This window comes from Hyperolius riggenbachi, chromosome 7, assembly GCF_040937935.1.
Source record: "Hyperolius riggenbachi isolate aHypRig1 chromosome 7, aHypRig1.pri, whole genome shotgun sequence".
Lineage (NCBI taxonomy): Eukaryota > Metazoa > Chordata > Amphibia > Anura > Hyperoliidae > Hyperolius > Hyperolius riggenbachi.
In genome coordinates this window covers 99,669,001-99,683,558 of record NC_090652.1, presented here as the reverse complement: position 1 = coordinate 99,683,558, position 14,558 = coordinate 99,669,001, and the positions used below count along the sequence as shown (strand labels likewise).

The window sequence follows — 14,558 nt, the reverse complement described above, 5'->3', positions numbered from 1 at the left end:
CATATACTGGGCATATATACCCCTGGCTACATATACTGGGCATATATACCCCCTGGCTACATATACTTGGCATATATACCCCTGGCTACATATACTGGGCATATATACCCCTGCCTATATATACTGGGCATATATACCCCCTGCCTACATATATTGGGCATATATACCCCTGGCTACATATACTGGGCATATATACCCCCTGGCTACATATACTTGGCATATATACCCCTGGCTACATATACTGGGCATATATACCCCCTGCCTACATATATTGGGCATATATACCCCTGGCTACATATACTGGGCATATATACCCCCCTGGCTACGTGGACTGGGCATATATACCCCCTGGCTACATATACTTGGCATATATACCCCTGCCTATATATACTGGGCATATATACCCCCTGGCTACATATACTGGGCATATATACCCCCTGGCTACATATACTGGGCATATATACCCCTGGCTACATATACTGGGCATATATACCCCTGCCTATATATACTGGGCATATATACCCCCTGCCTACATATATTGGGCATATATACCCCTGGCTACATATACTGGGCATATATACCCCCTGGCTACGTGGACTGGGCATATATACCCCCTGGCTACATATACTGGGCATATATACCCCTGGCTACATATACTGGGCATATATACCCCTGGCTACATATACTGGGCATATATACCCCTGGCTACATATACTGGGCACATATACGCCTGACTATATATACTGGGCACATATTATTCTCCTGGCTACATATACTGGGCATATATACCACTGGCTACATATACTGGGCACATATACCTCTGGCTACATATACTGGGCACATATACCCCTGGCTAACTGTTCTGTGGACATCTCTACCCCTGGCTACCTTTTCTGGGGACATCTATACCGCTGGCCACCTATTCTGGGGACATCTATACTGCTGGCCACCTATTCTGGGGACAACTATAGACCTGGGGCTACCTATTTTTGGGGAACCACGTCAGATTGAGTGTATTTTGGAGAACTGCTGCCAGGTGAGAGGTGTCTACCATATTAAGGGGGCATTCTACCTATTTATGTGAAATGCTGTCTATTTATGTGACTCATAACTGCTGAATTTGTCTTTTTGGGGGCCTCATGGTTACTGAATTTGTCTTGTTGGGGGCCTCATGATTTGTTGGGGGCCTCAAGATCGCTGAATTTGTCTTGTTGGGGGCCTCATGATTGCTAAATTTGTCTTGTTGGGGGCCTCATGATTGCTGAGTTGGTTATGTTGGGGGCCTCATGATTGCTGAATTTGTCTTGATGGGGGGGGGCTCATGATTGCTGAATTTGTCTTGGAACATGCTGGAAGGTACATACTGAGGGAGGGTGGGTGAGCGTGTGCCTGCTAACCTCCATATACATTTGGCTCCACCCATAACCACGCCCACATTTAGTATGTGACCACGCCCCTTTTTGGCGCGGCGCGCTGCGCGCGCCGCAACCTTAACTTTGGGGGGCGCATTAATAGTCTTTGTCCCCGGGCGCTGAAAATCCTAGCTACGCCTCTGCTGAGAGGAAAACTGGTGTACCAGGTAATGTCCATGTTTCCCTATGGATCAAGTGGGCGATGTTACAGTTTAACTGTGTGCTGACCAGAAAGCTGTTATGGGTAATGGCCATTTTCAAAATGGAGGCCAGAAAATTCCCTTGATCACAGTGAACAAACAGGACGCGGGACAGGAGAAAGACACTGAGGAGTAGACTATATGGAAGGTAAGTATGACTTGTGTATGCGTATTTTGACTTAATTTTCAGTTCAGGTTTTCTTTAACCACCCTGGCGTTCTATTGAGATCGCCAGGGCGGCTGCGGGAGGGTTTTTTTTAATAAAAAAAAAAACTATTTCATGCAGCCAACTGAAAGTTGGCTGCATGAAAGCCCACTAGATGGCGCTCCGGAGGCGTTCTTCCGATCGCCTCCGGCAAGCAGAAGTAACAAGGAAGGCTGCAATGAGCAGCCTTCCTTGTTTGGCTTTCTTCGTCGCCATGGCGACGAGCGGAGTGATGTCATGGACATCAGCCGACGTCCTGACGTCAGCCGCCTCCGATCCAGCCCTTAGCGCTGGCCGGAACTATTTGTTCCGGCTGCACAGGGCTCGGGCAGCTGTCAGGACCCTCTTTCGCCGCTGCTCGCGGCGGATCGCCGCAGAGCGGCGGCGATCAGGCAGCACACGCGGCTGGCAAAGTGCCGGCTGCGTGTGCTGCTTTTTATTTCATCAAAATCGGCCCAGCAGGGCCTGAGCGGCACCCTCTGGCGGTAATGGACGAGCTGAGCTCGCCGCTAAGGTGGTTAAGCAAAAAGAACATTAAAGCTCGTCTCAATTTTGCTAAAAAACATCTCAATGATTGCCAAGACTTTTGGGAAAATACCTTGTAGACCGACGAGACAAAAGTTAAACTTTTTGGAAGGTGCGTGTCCCGTTACATCTGGCGTAGAAGTAACAGCATTTCAGCAAAAGAACATCATACCAACAGTAAAATATGGTGGTGGTAGTGTGATGGTCTGAGGTTGTTTTGCTGCTGCAGGACCTGGAAGGCTTGCTGTGATAGATGGAACCATGAATTCTACTGTCTACCAAAAAATCCTGAAGGAGAATATCCGGCCATCTGTTCGTCAACTCAAGCTGAAGTGATCTTGGGTGCTGCAGCAGGACAATGACCCAAAACAAACCAGCAAATACACCTCTGAATGGCTGAAGAAAAACAAAATGAAGACTTTGTAGTGGCCTAGTCAAAGTCCTGACCTGAATCCTATTGAGATGTTGTGGCATGACCTTAAAAAGGCGGTTCATGATAGAAAACCCTCAAATAAAGCTGAATTACAACAATTCTGCAAAGATGAGTGGGCCAAAATTCCTCCAGAGTCTGTAAAAGACTCGTTGCAAGTTATCGCAAACGCTTGATTGCAGTTATTGCTGCTAAGGGTGTCCCAACCAGTTATTAGGTTCAGGGGCAATTTCTTTTTCACACAGGGCCATGTAGGTTTTGAGTTTTTTTTTCTCACTAAATAATTAAAAACCATCATTTAAAACTGCATTTTGTGTTAAATTATGTTATCTTTGACTAATAGTTAACGGTTTTTGATGAGCAGAAACATTTTAAGTGTGACAAACATGCAAAAGAATAAGAAATCAGGAAGGGAGCAAATAGTTTTTCACATCACTGTATTTTATCTCCTTTTGAACAATACCAGTTGCCTGGCAGTCCCACTGATTCTCTATCTTTTAGCCATAGAACCTTAACAAGCATGCAGATCAGACAGTTCTGGCAAAAATCTGACAAGATTAGTTGCAGGTTTGTTTTAGGTGTGTGATTCAGACCCTACTGATGCATGAAAGATAGTGGCTGGATAGTGTAATGGTTAACCCTGGTCTCCTGAAACAGGAAACCAGGGTTCGAAACTCGGCTCTGCCTGTTCAGTAAGCCAGCACCTATTCAGTAGGAGACCTTGGGCAAGTCTCCCTAACACTGCTACCGCCTATAGAGCGCGTCCTAGTGGCTGCAGCTCTGGTGCTTTGAGTCCACCAGGAGAAAAGCGCGATATAAATGTTCTGTGTTTGTTGTTTGAAAGATCAGCAGGCAACTGGTATTGTTAAAAAGGGAATATATACAGAAGCCTTCACATGCATCTCACCTCAGGTTCCTTTTAAAAAGCTTTGATTCTGCCTGGATTTGGACAAGTGCATATTAGCGAAGGACTAAAAAATAATTCCAGCCAAACAACAAAAAAATGACATCTTCTGCAATGCTCTACAGAGTACATATTCTTGTTGCACAAAAGGACTCCCAATCGGAAGGCTGATGGTCAGGAACCAGTCCGACGAAGGCTTTTTATAAGTCGAAAGCTCACTGTTTATCCATCTCTAAGTTAGCCAATAAATAGTATCATCACAATTCAAAACTTCTTGCTTTTACTCATGGCTAACACGGTACAACACTTTACTGCTTCTACAATCGGAAGGCTGGCACACACCATGCAATTTTCACTTTCGGATCCGGGGGGGGGGGGGGGGGGAATATACAGTCTACTGATTGCTAGCAATCAATCACAAGCTCAATATCAACCTCTTTCTCGATTGGAAGCAGATCAGTCATACTGAAAGATAATGATTGAAATACTGGCTATCCGTCCATGTACATGTCTTTTTCATATTTTTTATTAATATTCGATCGGAATTTGAAAAAAAAAATTGCATAAGTGTGTATACTAACTTTCTTCTATGACCGATTTATGTCAGACCTGAATATTGATCTGATCATTCGCTCAAATAGGATCTGAAATACAAAATGCATGGTGGGTACTAAGCCTACTCCCTGCCATAGTAATTGTATCGTGTCCCAATCACAGTCTAAAGGGATACATTTGAAAAAAATCGGGAGCTAATTTAGGCGTGACGTTAAATAATATTACTAACAATAACTGTAAATAATTGAAGCACAAAGTTAAACAACAGAAACGGTAAATTCCGGTTTTACATTATTGGTAAATTTACCAATAACGTAAAACCTAACTATATCCTAGCCTCTCCCTACTCTCACACAGAATCCGCCTTACCCTAACCTCCCCCCCCCCCTTGATGGTGCCTAACTGAAAGACCACCATGGTGGTGCCCCCTCCCCCAGTGGTGCCTAACCCTAAGACCCCCCTGGTGGTGCCTAATCCTAAGAAAACTCTAGTGGTGCCTAACCCTAAGACCCCCCTGGTGGTGCCTAAACCTAAGAAAACTCTAGTGGTGCCTAACCCTAAGACCCCCTGGTGGTGCCTAATCCTAAGAAAACTCTAGTGGTGCCTAACCCTAAGACCCCCTGGTGGTGCCTAATCCTAAGAAAACTCTAGTGGTGCCTAACCCTAAGACCCCCCCTATCCCCACTATCAATAATACGATAAATAATTTAATTGCAGCCACCCGCTAAATAGCGTAATGGCTATCTATATTACGATAAATAACAATGTCACCCATTTTTGGACGCACATTTTTTAACTGCTCCTGTCTAAGGCATACATGTAATAAAGACGCCTACAAAAAAGGGCCCAGATATTGAAGCTAGTAAAATATCAGTAAAATTATCGATATTCTACTACTTTATTACAACAGTAAAATATTGGTAATCTTTACGGATATTTAACTATGACTTCATGGAGTGAAGCTGGAACCTCTGAAGATAAAATTAAACGGCCAAAGATGCACCTTTATGCCTCTAGTCAAAATAGAATTCCGTTCTAGTCCCTATGCTGATAAGCCTTCTGCATTAATCAATAGACGGAAGAAACAGTTACCTCTCTGGCCTATCATTCCCTCAGATGGGAAGACTTCTGGAGTCTCAAAGGCAAATATGCAGTCACTTTCATGAACAGTATCCAGATCATCCATGTCAGAGAAGGAGCGGTGGAAGCCATCAAAGTACATTTCCGTTATTACGATCTGTAGGGAGAAGGGAAAAATAAATGAAACATCCTTGGATGCAAGGAAGGCACAGCTATAATACATCAAGGAGGCATTGTGACTGCACTAATCCACTGCATGCTACACACACACACTTTACTGAATATAACAATGTGGAACCGATGATGTTTTTACTTCATTTCCTATGACAGTACATTTACTGACCTACACAAAAATTAGTAAGGTTTACATGTAAAAAAAAAAAAAAAAAAAAAAAAAAAATTTTTTTTTTTAACTGAAGGTAATCCAATTTACAGCTTTGGGCCTACTCCCTTTTAGGAGACCGAAAAAGTCACACAGGCCCATTTGCAATTAACGAGTTCTCTCCTAGGAGATAATTTTTCATCTTCCATTTAGAATAACTTTTCAACACTTTGCAACTGAAAAAGGACCAAAAAGGTGGAAAAGTACTATCAAAACTATTCAGCCGCGGGATGCGGCGTTTTAGGAGGGGCAAACATGCTTAAAGTGAACCTTAAGTCCTTAAAAAAAAAAAATGAGATTTACTCACCTGGGGCTTCTCTCAGCCCCCCTGCAGCTGATCGGTGCCCTCGCCGTGTCTCTCTGATCCTTCCGTCCCCGCCGGCGACCACTTCCGGTTTCGCCGTCAGGACCCGACAGGCATGGGAACGCGAGTGATTCTTTGCGTTCCCAGCCACAATATCACCCCCTATGCTGCTATTGCGGCCAGGATTTGCGCTAAAAGCTAGCGATTGCGATTCAGCAAAGTCCACATTTTTCCCGGCGATTGCGATTTTGCTATGCACTGCATGGCATAGCAAAATTGCGGCAAAAATCGCTCCGTGGCGTGATCGCGCTTTTTTTAAAAATTGAATCGCGGTAGTGGAAATTACCTACTGCGATTCCTATATTGTATGCAAACACACTGTGCGCTGATACTCCGCTGAACTGGTTTGCCCCCTCTGCACAACAAATAACAACAATCTCAGAGGCTGGCGCTCACAGTCTGCAGCACACCCCCACGTGTCTGCTGCGTAATACCCCCCACTGACACAAATCACGTATGTCTATGTTATTCCATAGAGAGGTCCATCATCTTGCAGAATACACTGGATTATGACTCAGAATGTCCACATCTTCAAAAACAGTCAATATACACTTCTTAGGGTTTGCTAGTTGTCCCCAGATATTTCAGTAATGATCACACTTTGGATAGTGACAGTCACAACCCCCCCAGTGAGATGCACTCACCGTGTGCTGAGACCCACAATCAGGTCTATTGACACCTTGGGACCGTTCAAAAGGTCGTCCCCCACCACTCAGGCAGTATCCAGCTCCCCTCCAGCAAATCTTCTCCTCAGTAGAGTACCTCAATAAAAAAACGCCTCACATAGCGTAATACTGTTTCTTTATTAAAAAGTTTAAAAAATGTTGCACTTACAATCTCCTTGATAAGTATAGGGCACAGAGTTTTTCCACGGGCTCTCCCCCGTCTGTTGGCCAGCTGGCAAGCACATCCCTCGACAGCCTTAGGAGTCCTGACCGCCGCGCGCTTGGTCACCCTTGTCGGAAGACGCTACACTATACGCGTGTGGAAGGCGGCGTGATCCCGGGCGGAGGAGGACAAGGGTGACCGAGCGCGCGGCGGTCAGGACTCCTAAGGCTGTCGCTATGTGAGGCGTTTTTTATTGAGGTACTCTACTGAGGAGAAGATTTGCTGGAGGGGAGCTGGATACTGCCTGAGTGGTGGGGGACGACCTTTTGAACGGTCCCAAGGTGTCAATAGACCTGATTGTGGGTCTCAGCACACGGTGAGTGCATCTCACTGGGGTGTGGTGGTGGCTGTCACTATCCAAAGTGTGATCATTACTGAAATATCTGGGGACAACTAGCAAACCCTAAGAAGTGTATATTGACTATTTTTGAAGATGTGGACATTCTGAGTCATAATCCAGTGTATTCTGCAAGATGATGGACCTCTCTATGGAATAACATAGACATAAGTGATTTGTGTCAGTGGGGGGTATTACGCAGCAGACACGTGGGGGTGTGCTGCAGACTGTAAGCGCCAGCCTCTGAGATTGTTGCGATTCCTATATTATTTAGCAAACCCTAGTGATCTTAAAATCGCTAGCGTTTTGCGATTCAGCAATCGCAATTGCCTCTAGTGGAAAAGGGCCCTAAGATGTTTTTAAAATAAAAACATGATTTTAGCGAGGCTTCAGAGTCTCTTGAAAATGCATTTTATTGACAACTTTGAAAATATCACTTAGGAAAAAACAGTAGAAAAGGTAATTGCATATGGGCCACAGTGTACGTAATTAAGGCCTGGGACCCACTGGCATAGCTTTTGCAGTGCTTACCGGTGATCAGCGCCTAAACAGAGGAATATGGAGGCAGCCATATTTATTTCCATTTAAATAATACCTGGCTTTCCTGCTGATCCTCCGCATCTAAAGCCCAATCTACACTATACAATTCTTTGTGCGATTAGACTACGATTCTATTTACGAACCGATTAAATCCGACATGTCCGATCAGGATTCGATTCAATTCGATTTGCCATTGTTTTGCAATGGCAAATCGAATTGAATCGAATCCTGATCGGACATGTCGGATTTAATCGGATCGTAAATAGAATCGTAATCGAATCGCACAAAGAATCGTATCGTGTAGATTGAGCTTAAAACTTTTAGTCATAGACCCTGAGTAAGCATGAAAATCAGATGTTTCTAAATGAAGTCTAACTGGATTAGCCACATGCTTGTTGCAGTTGTGTTAATCAGACACTACTGCAGCCATGAGAGTTCAGCAGCGTCTGAAAGGATTAGCCACATGCTTGTTTCAGATGCGTGATCCAGATACCACTATAGCCAAAGATCAGCAGGACTGCCAGGCAACTGGTATTATTTAAAAAGGAAACAAATATAACAGCCTCTATATCACTTTCAGTTCAAGTGTGCCTTAACTTCTTGCCGACCACGTCACGCCGACGGCGGCAGCCCCAGGACCACCTAATGCCGATCGGTGCAAGGTCCTTGGGGCCTGTTTTGCAGGAGATTGTGCGCACGTCTCCGCTTGGTAGGCTCCGCCTTCAGCCTCCCAGCAGCGATCACCACCAACAGAAAGCTGTGTTGGGTTGGTGGGGAGAAAGGGGGGGGGGGGGAGAAAGTTGATCACTTCTGTGCTGAGTTGTACGGCTCTGCAGCAAGCCCTTAAAGCTGCAGTGGTCAATTTATTGAAAAATGGCCTGGTCTTTAGGGGCGTTTAACACTGTGGTCCTCAAGTGATTAAAGGCTGCAAAGCCAAATCGTAATTTCCCTGGCCATTGCGTTTCACGGGCATTTTGCGATTTCCTAAAAAATGCAGTCAGAGGGTCCCTAGCCTAATATAGACAAGGTGAGAAAGATTAAAGTTTCAGCACAACCTTGTGGCAAGCTGTAAAAATAACGTATGCTAACACTTGTAACTGAAGAATTATTTTATTGATACAGTAATAAATGTTGGTTTAATCCCACTTTACTGATTAAAATTGCTTAAATTTCCCAATATTCATTGATAAAGAATTCAGTCAGCGTTTGACACTGTAAAAACTCTCCTCTCCCCGATTACCCTTCCTAAATTCATTACAGGTGTCAGGTGCCGACATCTTTACTACTGGCAAGGAGCATCGCTGCTGAAAGCTTGTTTACTTTGTATTCGGAAGTGTGCAGAAACGACACCTGGTATAACATATGCATAACTAAACAGCCTAGGTTAAACACCACTGGGAGGGCGGGGCAACATACCAATATACAGCAATATATGGTTTTGATGCTGAAACCAGGATAATTGGGTATCCTGAATATTATATTACATTCTACTAAACGTCACTACTGTGGAAGTGCATTTAAAATGGCCCAATTCAAAGCTGCAGACATTCTGCTTGGATCTTGCATGCAAGTCAGAGTTATTTGCTGACCATCTTTAGTGATGCAAATTAAAATCTCTCTCTCGTATTGCTGGTAGCTATAAATAAAGTATTCACATTCTACAATAATAATCACACTCTTGCACTGTTTGCCAGACAAATGTTTACAGGATACCCGAGGTGACATGATGAGATAGTCATGTGTATGTACAGCACCTAGCACACAAATAACTATGCTGTGTTCTTTTTTTTCTTTCTCTGCCTGAAAGAGTTAAACATCAGGTATGTAAGTGGCAGTTCCTGTCTTAATTAGGACGGAATCAGATTACAGTGTGACCCTCACTGATAAGAAATCATAACTATAAAACACTCTCCTAGCAGAAAATAGCTTCTGAGAGCAGGAAAGCGATAAAAAGGGTCAATAGTTCATAGATTTTAGCTCTGGCATACTTCAACGAATGTGTTATTGAGCAAAAACAAAACAGTAAAAACTTAAAAAGTAGATTTAAACATAAAATAGATCTGTGGAATATCTTAAAAAAAGTCATTTTTAGGAGATGGAGCATAGATACAATTGTTTATTTCATTAGTTTATTTTCACCTCAATTGTCCTTTAAAGAAAACCCAAGGTGAATTGTGACCCAAAAAACAGATACTTACCTAGGAAGAGTAAAATCCTGTGTATCCTCCAGAAGCTTCCCGTGTCCGAACACGGTAAATCCAGCGCTGGAGACTTGGGCGCAGCAGCGCAGGAGACTTGGGCGCAGCCGGCGCCACCATAGGCCGTAATAGGAACTACGGCTATCGCAGGCACATGGAGTAACTTCAGCGCCGTCAGAAGACGGATCTGAAGTTGCTTTTAAAACAATAATTCGGCTTCCAGCTATTGCTGGAAGCCGAATTATTTCATTCCCCCACTATCCATGTCGGCCTGGAGGGGGAATAGTAATTAACACGGCCCGGACTTGTGCGGCAGCAGGATTAGCCATATACTGGCTGTGTCCTGCGCCCAAGTCTCCGGCGCCGTTCTCTCTCGTACGCCCCGTGTCCCCCTAGAGACCACTGCTGCCCGGGACCCTCAGGAAGTTTGCATCCATTCTCCCTGCTGTACTGGACCGCAGCTGACCTGCAACTGCAACTGCCCAAGTACAGCTTGTTTTTTGTTGTCTAAAGACAGCGGGGTTCCGTGCATCGGTCAGAAGCAGTTTTCATTGGCTCCTGACCACCTGATCACTGTGAGTCAATCACAGTGATCATGAAGTGCAAAAGTTAAAAAAAAGGCTCTGGTTATTACCAGACAAGAGCCTTTTGTCCCAAATGGGTTAAACTGTGGCTCATAAAGGTGCACATACTGGGCTTCATCTACTGGTTACCTGGTCTGTTGGTATCTTGGTCTCCATGGTTATGGACTCCCGCAGACGCACCACATTTCCAGACAGAGGGACTGCAACACCAATGCGCATACAGTGGGAACATTTCCCCTGATAAACCACGGTAACATAGAGTGGCCTGCAGGAGGTTGGAGAGAGAAATGCCATAAGTAAAACAGTAGTTTTGACAACTACGCAGAAAAAAATCCATAACTCCCAGCACTTAGAAAATGATACAAATCTGTGAGCAGATCAGACATCTAGAATTATAATCAAATATGGCTGTAGAAACAAAATGCAAAAGTGGAAATACGCAAATTAAAAGTTTCCATTACAGAGACACTGAAGTCTCGTAAAAAACCTCTTTTTATTTAAAAAATGTGTTTAAAGAGACTCCGTAACAAAAATTGCATCCTGTTTTTTATCATCCTACAAGTTCAAAAAAGCTATTCTAATGTGTTCTGTCTTACTGCAGCACTTTATACTATCACTGTCTCTGTAATAAATCAATGTATCTTTCCCCTGTCAGACTTGTCAGCCTGTGTCTGGAAGGCTGCCAAGTTCTTCAGTGTTGTGGTTCTGCTATGAACTCACCCTTTCTGGCCCCTCTATGCAAACTGCCTGTGTATTATTTAGGATTGGAGCGGCTTCTCTCTTCTCTCTTATCTTTTACAAGCTGGATAAATCGTCCTCTGAGCTGGCTGGGCTTTCACATACTGAAGAATTACAGACAAGGGCAAAGCTGTTTGCAGGAAGAAACAAGCAGCCTGAAACTTCAGTGCATGAGAACAGGGGGAAAGAAACACACAAATGATCTCTTGAGATTCAAAAGGAAGGGTGTATACAGCCTGCTTGTGTATGGATGTATTTTCTATGTGTGGACATACTGTACATCAACCTACTTCCTGTTTTGGTGGCCATTTTGTTTGTTTATAAACAAACTTTTTAAAACGGTTTTAATCCACTTTTAATGTGGCGAGGAGCGGCGAAATTGTGTCAGAGGGTAATAGGAGATGTCCCCTAATGCACTGGTATGTTTACTTTTGTGCGATTTTAACAATACAGATTCTCTTTAACATGATTGTCCTAACTAAACCGCCGCATCCCCGCGGCTGCAATCTATCTAAATCCCCCCTAACTCCCTCCTCCCTCTCCCCTACAAAATCCACGACTCTCTTGGTCGTGGATTTTGCTGCCCTGTGCGCTTCCGTTAGAGGCAGAGCTATGAGCCGCAGCTCTGCCTCTACACACTTCTGTCGGCGCGTATCTCCGCCTCTCCCCCGCCCCTCTCAGAGAAGGGTGAAGGCTGACAGAGGCGCTGAGAGAAAGAGCTGCGGCTCATAGCTCTGCCTCTCACGGAAGCGCTGCCCAGATTGCCCCCCAGGGAGTTAGGGGGGGATTAAGATAGATTACAGCGGCGGGGATGTGGCGGTTTAAGTTAGGACAATCATGTTAAACACATTTTTTTTAAAGCACTTGAAACAAAAAGAAAAACCGAGAGCCCAATATAGTGCAGTAAGTGTAACAATAGTTGCCGAAATAATTAACAGATGTGGATATACTCACAAACACGGGTTACCACATAGGCAACCACTTGAAATGCAGGTGGGGAGCATTAGAACCTGACCCCAATCAGGTTTAAGAAGTCGCTTTCTGTAGATAGAAAGAAGGGGACAGTCCCCTCCACCCAAGGTTGACTATATACTGTGCAAATTTGGACAGAGGCGTCAGGCATGTTAAAATGATCTAAAAACCACTAAAAAGGAGGAGTACAGGTGGACCTACCTCCTGAAATGATGGACAATCAAGATTGTTCAAATCACAAATAATTTATTTTGGTACTCCGCAACGCGTTTCGCAGGTATAACCCGCTTCATCAGGCAAGGAGTGCAAGCTCAAAAAAGGTCCAATAGTGGCAATGCGCCTATTACACAGAGGCGCATTGCCACTATTGGACCTTTTTTGAGCTTGCACTCCTTGCCTGATGAAGCGGGTTATACCTGCGAAACGCGTTGCGGAGTGCCAAAATAAATTGTTATTTGCGATTTGAACAATCTCGATTGCCCATCATTTCAGGAGGTAAGTCCACCTGTACTCCTCCTTTTTAGTTGTTTTTAGATCATTTTAACCTGCCTGGCGCCTCTGTCCAAATTTGCACATTTTTTTTTTTAAAAAAGATGGTTTTTACGAGACTTCAGAGTCTATTTAACCTCCTTGCTGTTCCAATTATTGCGGCAAGGAGGAAGCACAGCACTTTAATTTTTTAAATCATATAGCTAGCCCAGCGCTAGCTACATGCTATCCGCTGGGCAGCGGCATCCCCCCACCCACTCCGATCGCCTCCGGCAATCTGCGCAAGCAGGAAATGCCATTCAGAACGGGATTTCCTGCAAGGCTTCCCCCGTCATGAACGTTGGGACGTCAGATCCACCCCTCAGCGCTGCCTGGCACTGATTGGCCAGACTGCGCAAGGGGTCTGGGGGAGGGAGGGGCGGCACGACTGGTAGCGGCGAATTGGCGGCGATCGAGTTATGCACGCAGCTAGCAAAGTGCTAGCTGCGTGCAATAAAAAAAAAAATTGTGAAAATCGGCCCAGCGGGGCCTGACCGATCCTCCTGCGCAGGTTACCCCGAGCTCAGCTCGGGATAACCGGTAAGGAGGTTAAAGGACACCTGCAGTGAGGGGGATGTGGAGGCTGCCAACTGTATTTCCTTCTAAACCATTCAAATTGCCTGGCTGCCGTGCTGATCCTCTGCCTCTAATACTTTTAGCCATAGACCTAAACAAGCATGCAGCAGATCAGATGCTCTGACTGAAGTCTGACTGGATTTGCCACATACTTGCTTCAGGTGTGGGATTGAGACACTACTGATGCATAAAAGCTCAGCTGGTATTGTTAAAAGGGAAATAAATATGGCAGCCTACATATATTTCTTGAGAAAGGTGTCCTCGAAGACAAACCACAAGTATGCTAACATGAAAAAGCTCAGGTGCTTTAATTGTACTTAAAGGACAACTGTAAGGAGAGGTACAGTATGTCATATTTATTTCCTTTTAAACAATACCAGTTGCCTGGCTGCCCAGCTGATCTATTTGGCATGCAGCTAATCTTGACAGATTTGACAAAAATCTGATCTGCATATGCTTGTTCAGGGTCTGTGGGCGAAAAGTATTAGAAGCAGAGGTCAGCAGTATAGCCAGGCAACTGGTATTGTTTAAAGGGAAATAAATATGGCAGTTTCCATAGTCACCTCACTCCAGTTGTCTTTCAAACTTCTAAGCAGTTACTGGTTGCCTTCAAAAGCCCAAAAGACCTTTTACCACGGATGGCCAGGTAGGAAAAAAATAGTGGTGCCCAGCATTCCAACCTAGCAAATCTCTACAGCTAGATGGCTGATCATGTACAAATCATTTAGACTTGCATGCAGACCACATGCAAACTGTACACAGCTTGAAACTGGATAATCATTTTCGGCATCAAGTGTCTGATTGGTTCAGCTTGAAGCTGCATACAATTTATATGAAATCTGCATGTAAACTGGAATTACTTGCATTTCACTGACCATTTCAGCTCCACAGGCCAGTGACATCACTAGATCCCTTCACACATTGTAGATATCTGATCAGAACCCCAAATCAGGAATAATGGGTTTAGCTGAGGATCATCTAGAATGTGGGCAGGTATAAAGTGAGAGAATGAGAGCCAAACTTTGTGGTGAGTAACTGCCCAGCTCTTTGGTGGTGGGAGGCGGCTACCTATATTGAAGCGGAAGGGGTGGGGAGGAACTGGAAATGCTACCTACATTGGCAATCTACCTATCAATAATG

At 44.5% G+C, this 14,558-nt stretch overlaps 1 protein-coding gene across 1 annotated transcript in view; it reads right to left on the bottom strand.

The window, feature by feature from the left end:
- Positions 1-14,558, bottom strand: part of USP31 (ubiquitin specific peptidase 31) — a 141,846-nt gene that overhangs the window by 52,249 nt on the left and 75,039 nt on the right. Inside the window, exons 5-6 of the mRNA XM_068244449.1 lie at positions 10,734-10,869; positions 5,324-5,468 (exon numbers count right to left, since the gene is read on the bottom strand). Of these exons, the coding sequence (XP_068100550.1) occupies positions 5,324-5,468; positions 10,734-10,869 (281 nt within the window). The remainder of the gene's footprint in view (positions 1-5,323; positions 5,469-10,733; positions 10,870-14,558) is intronic.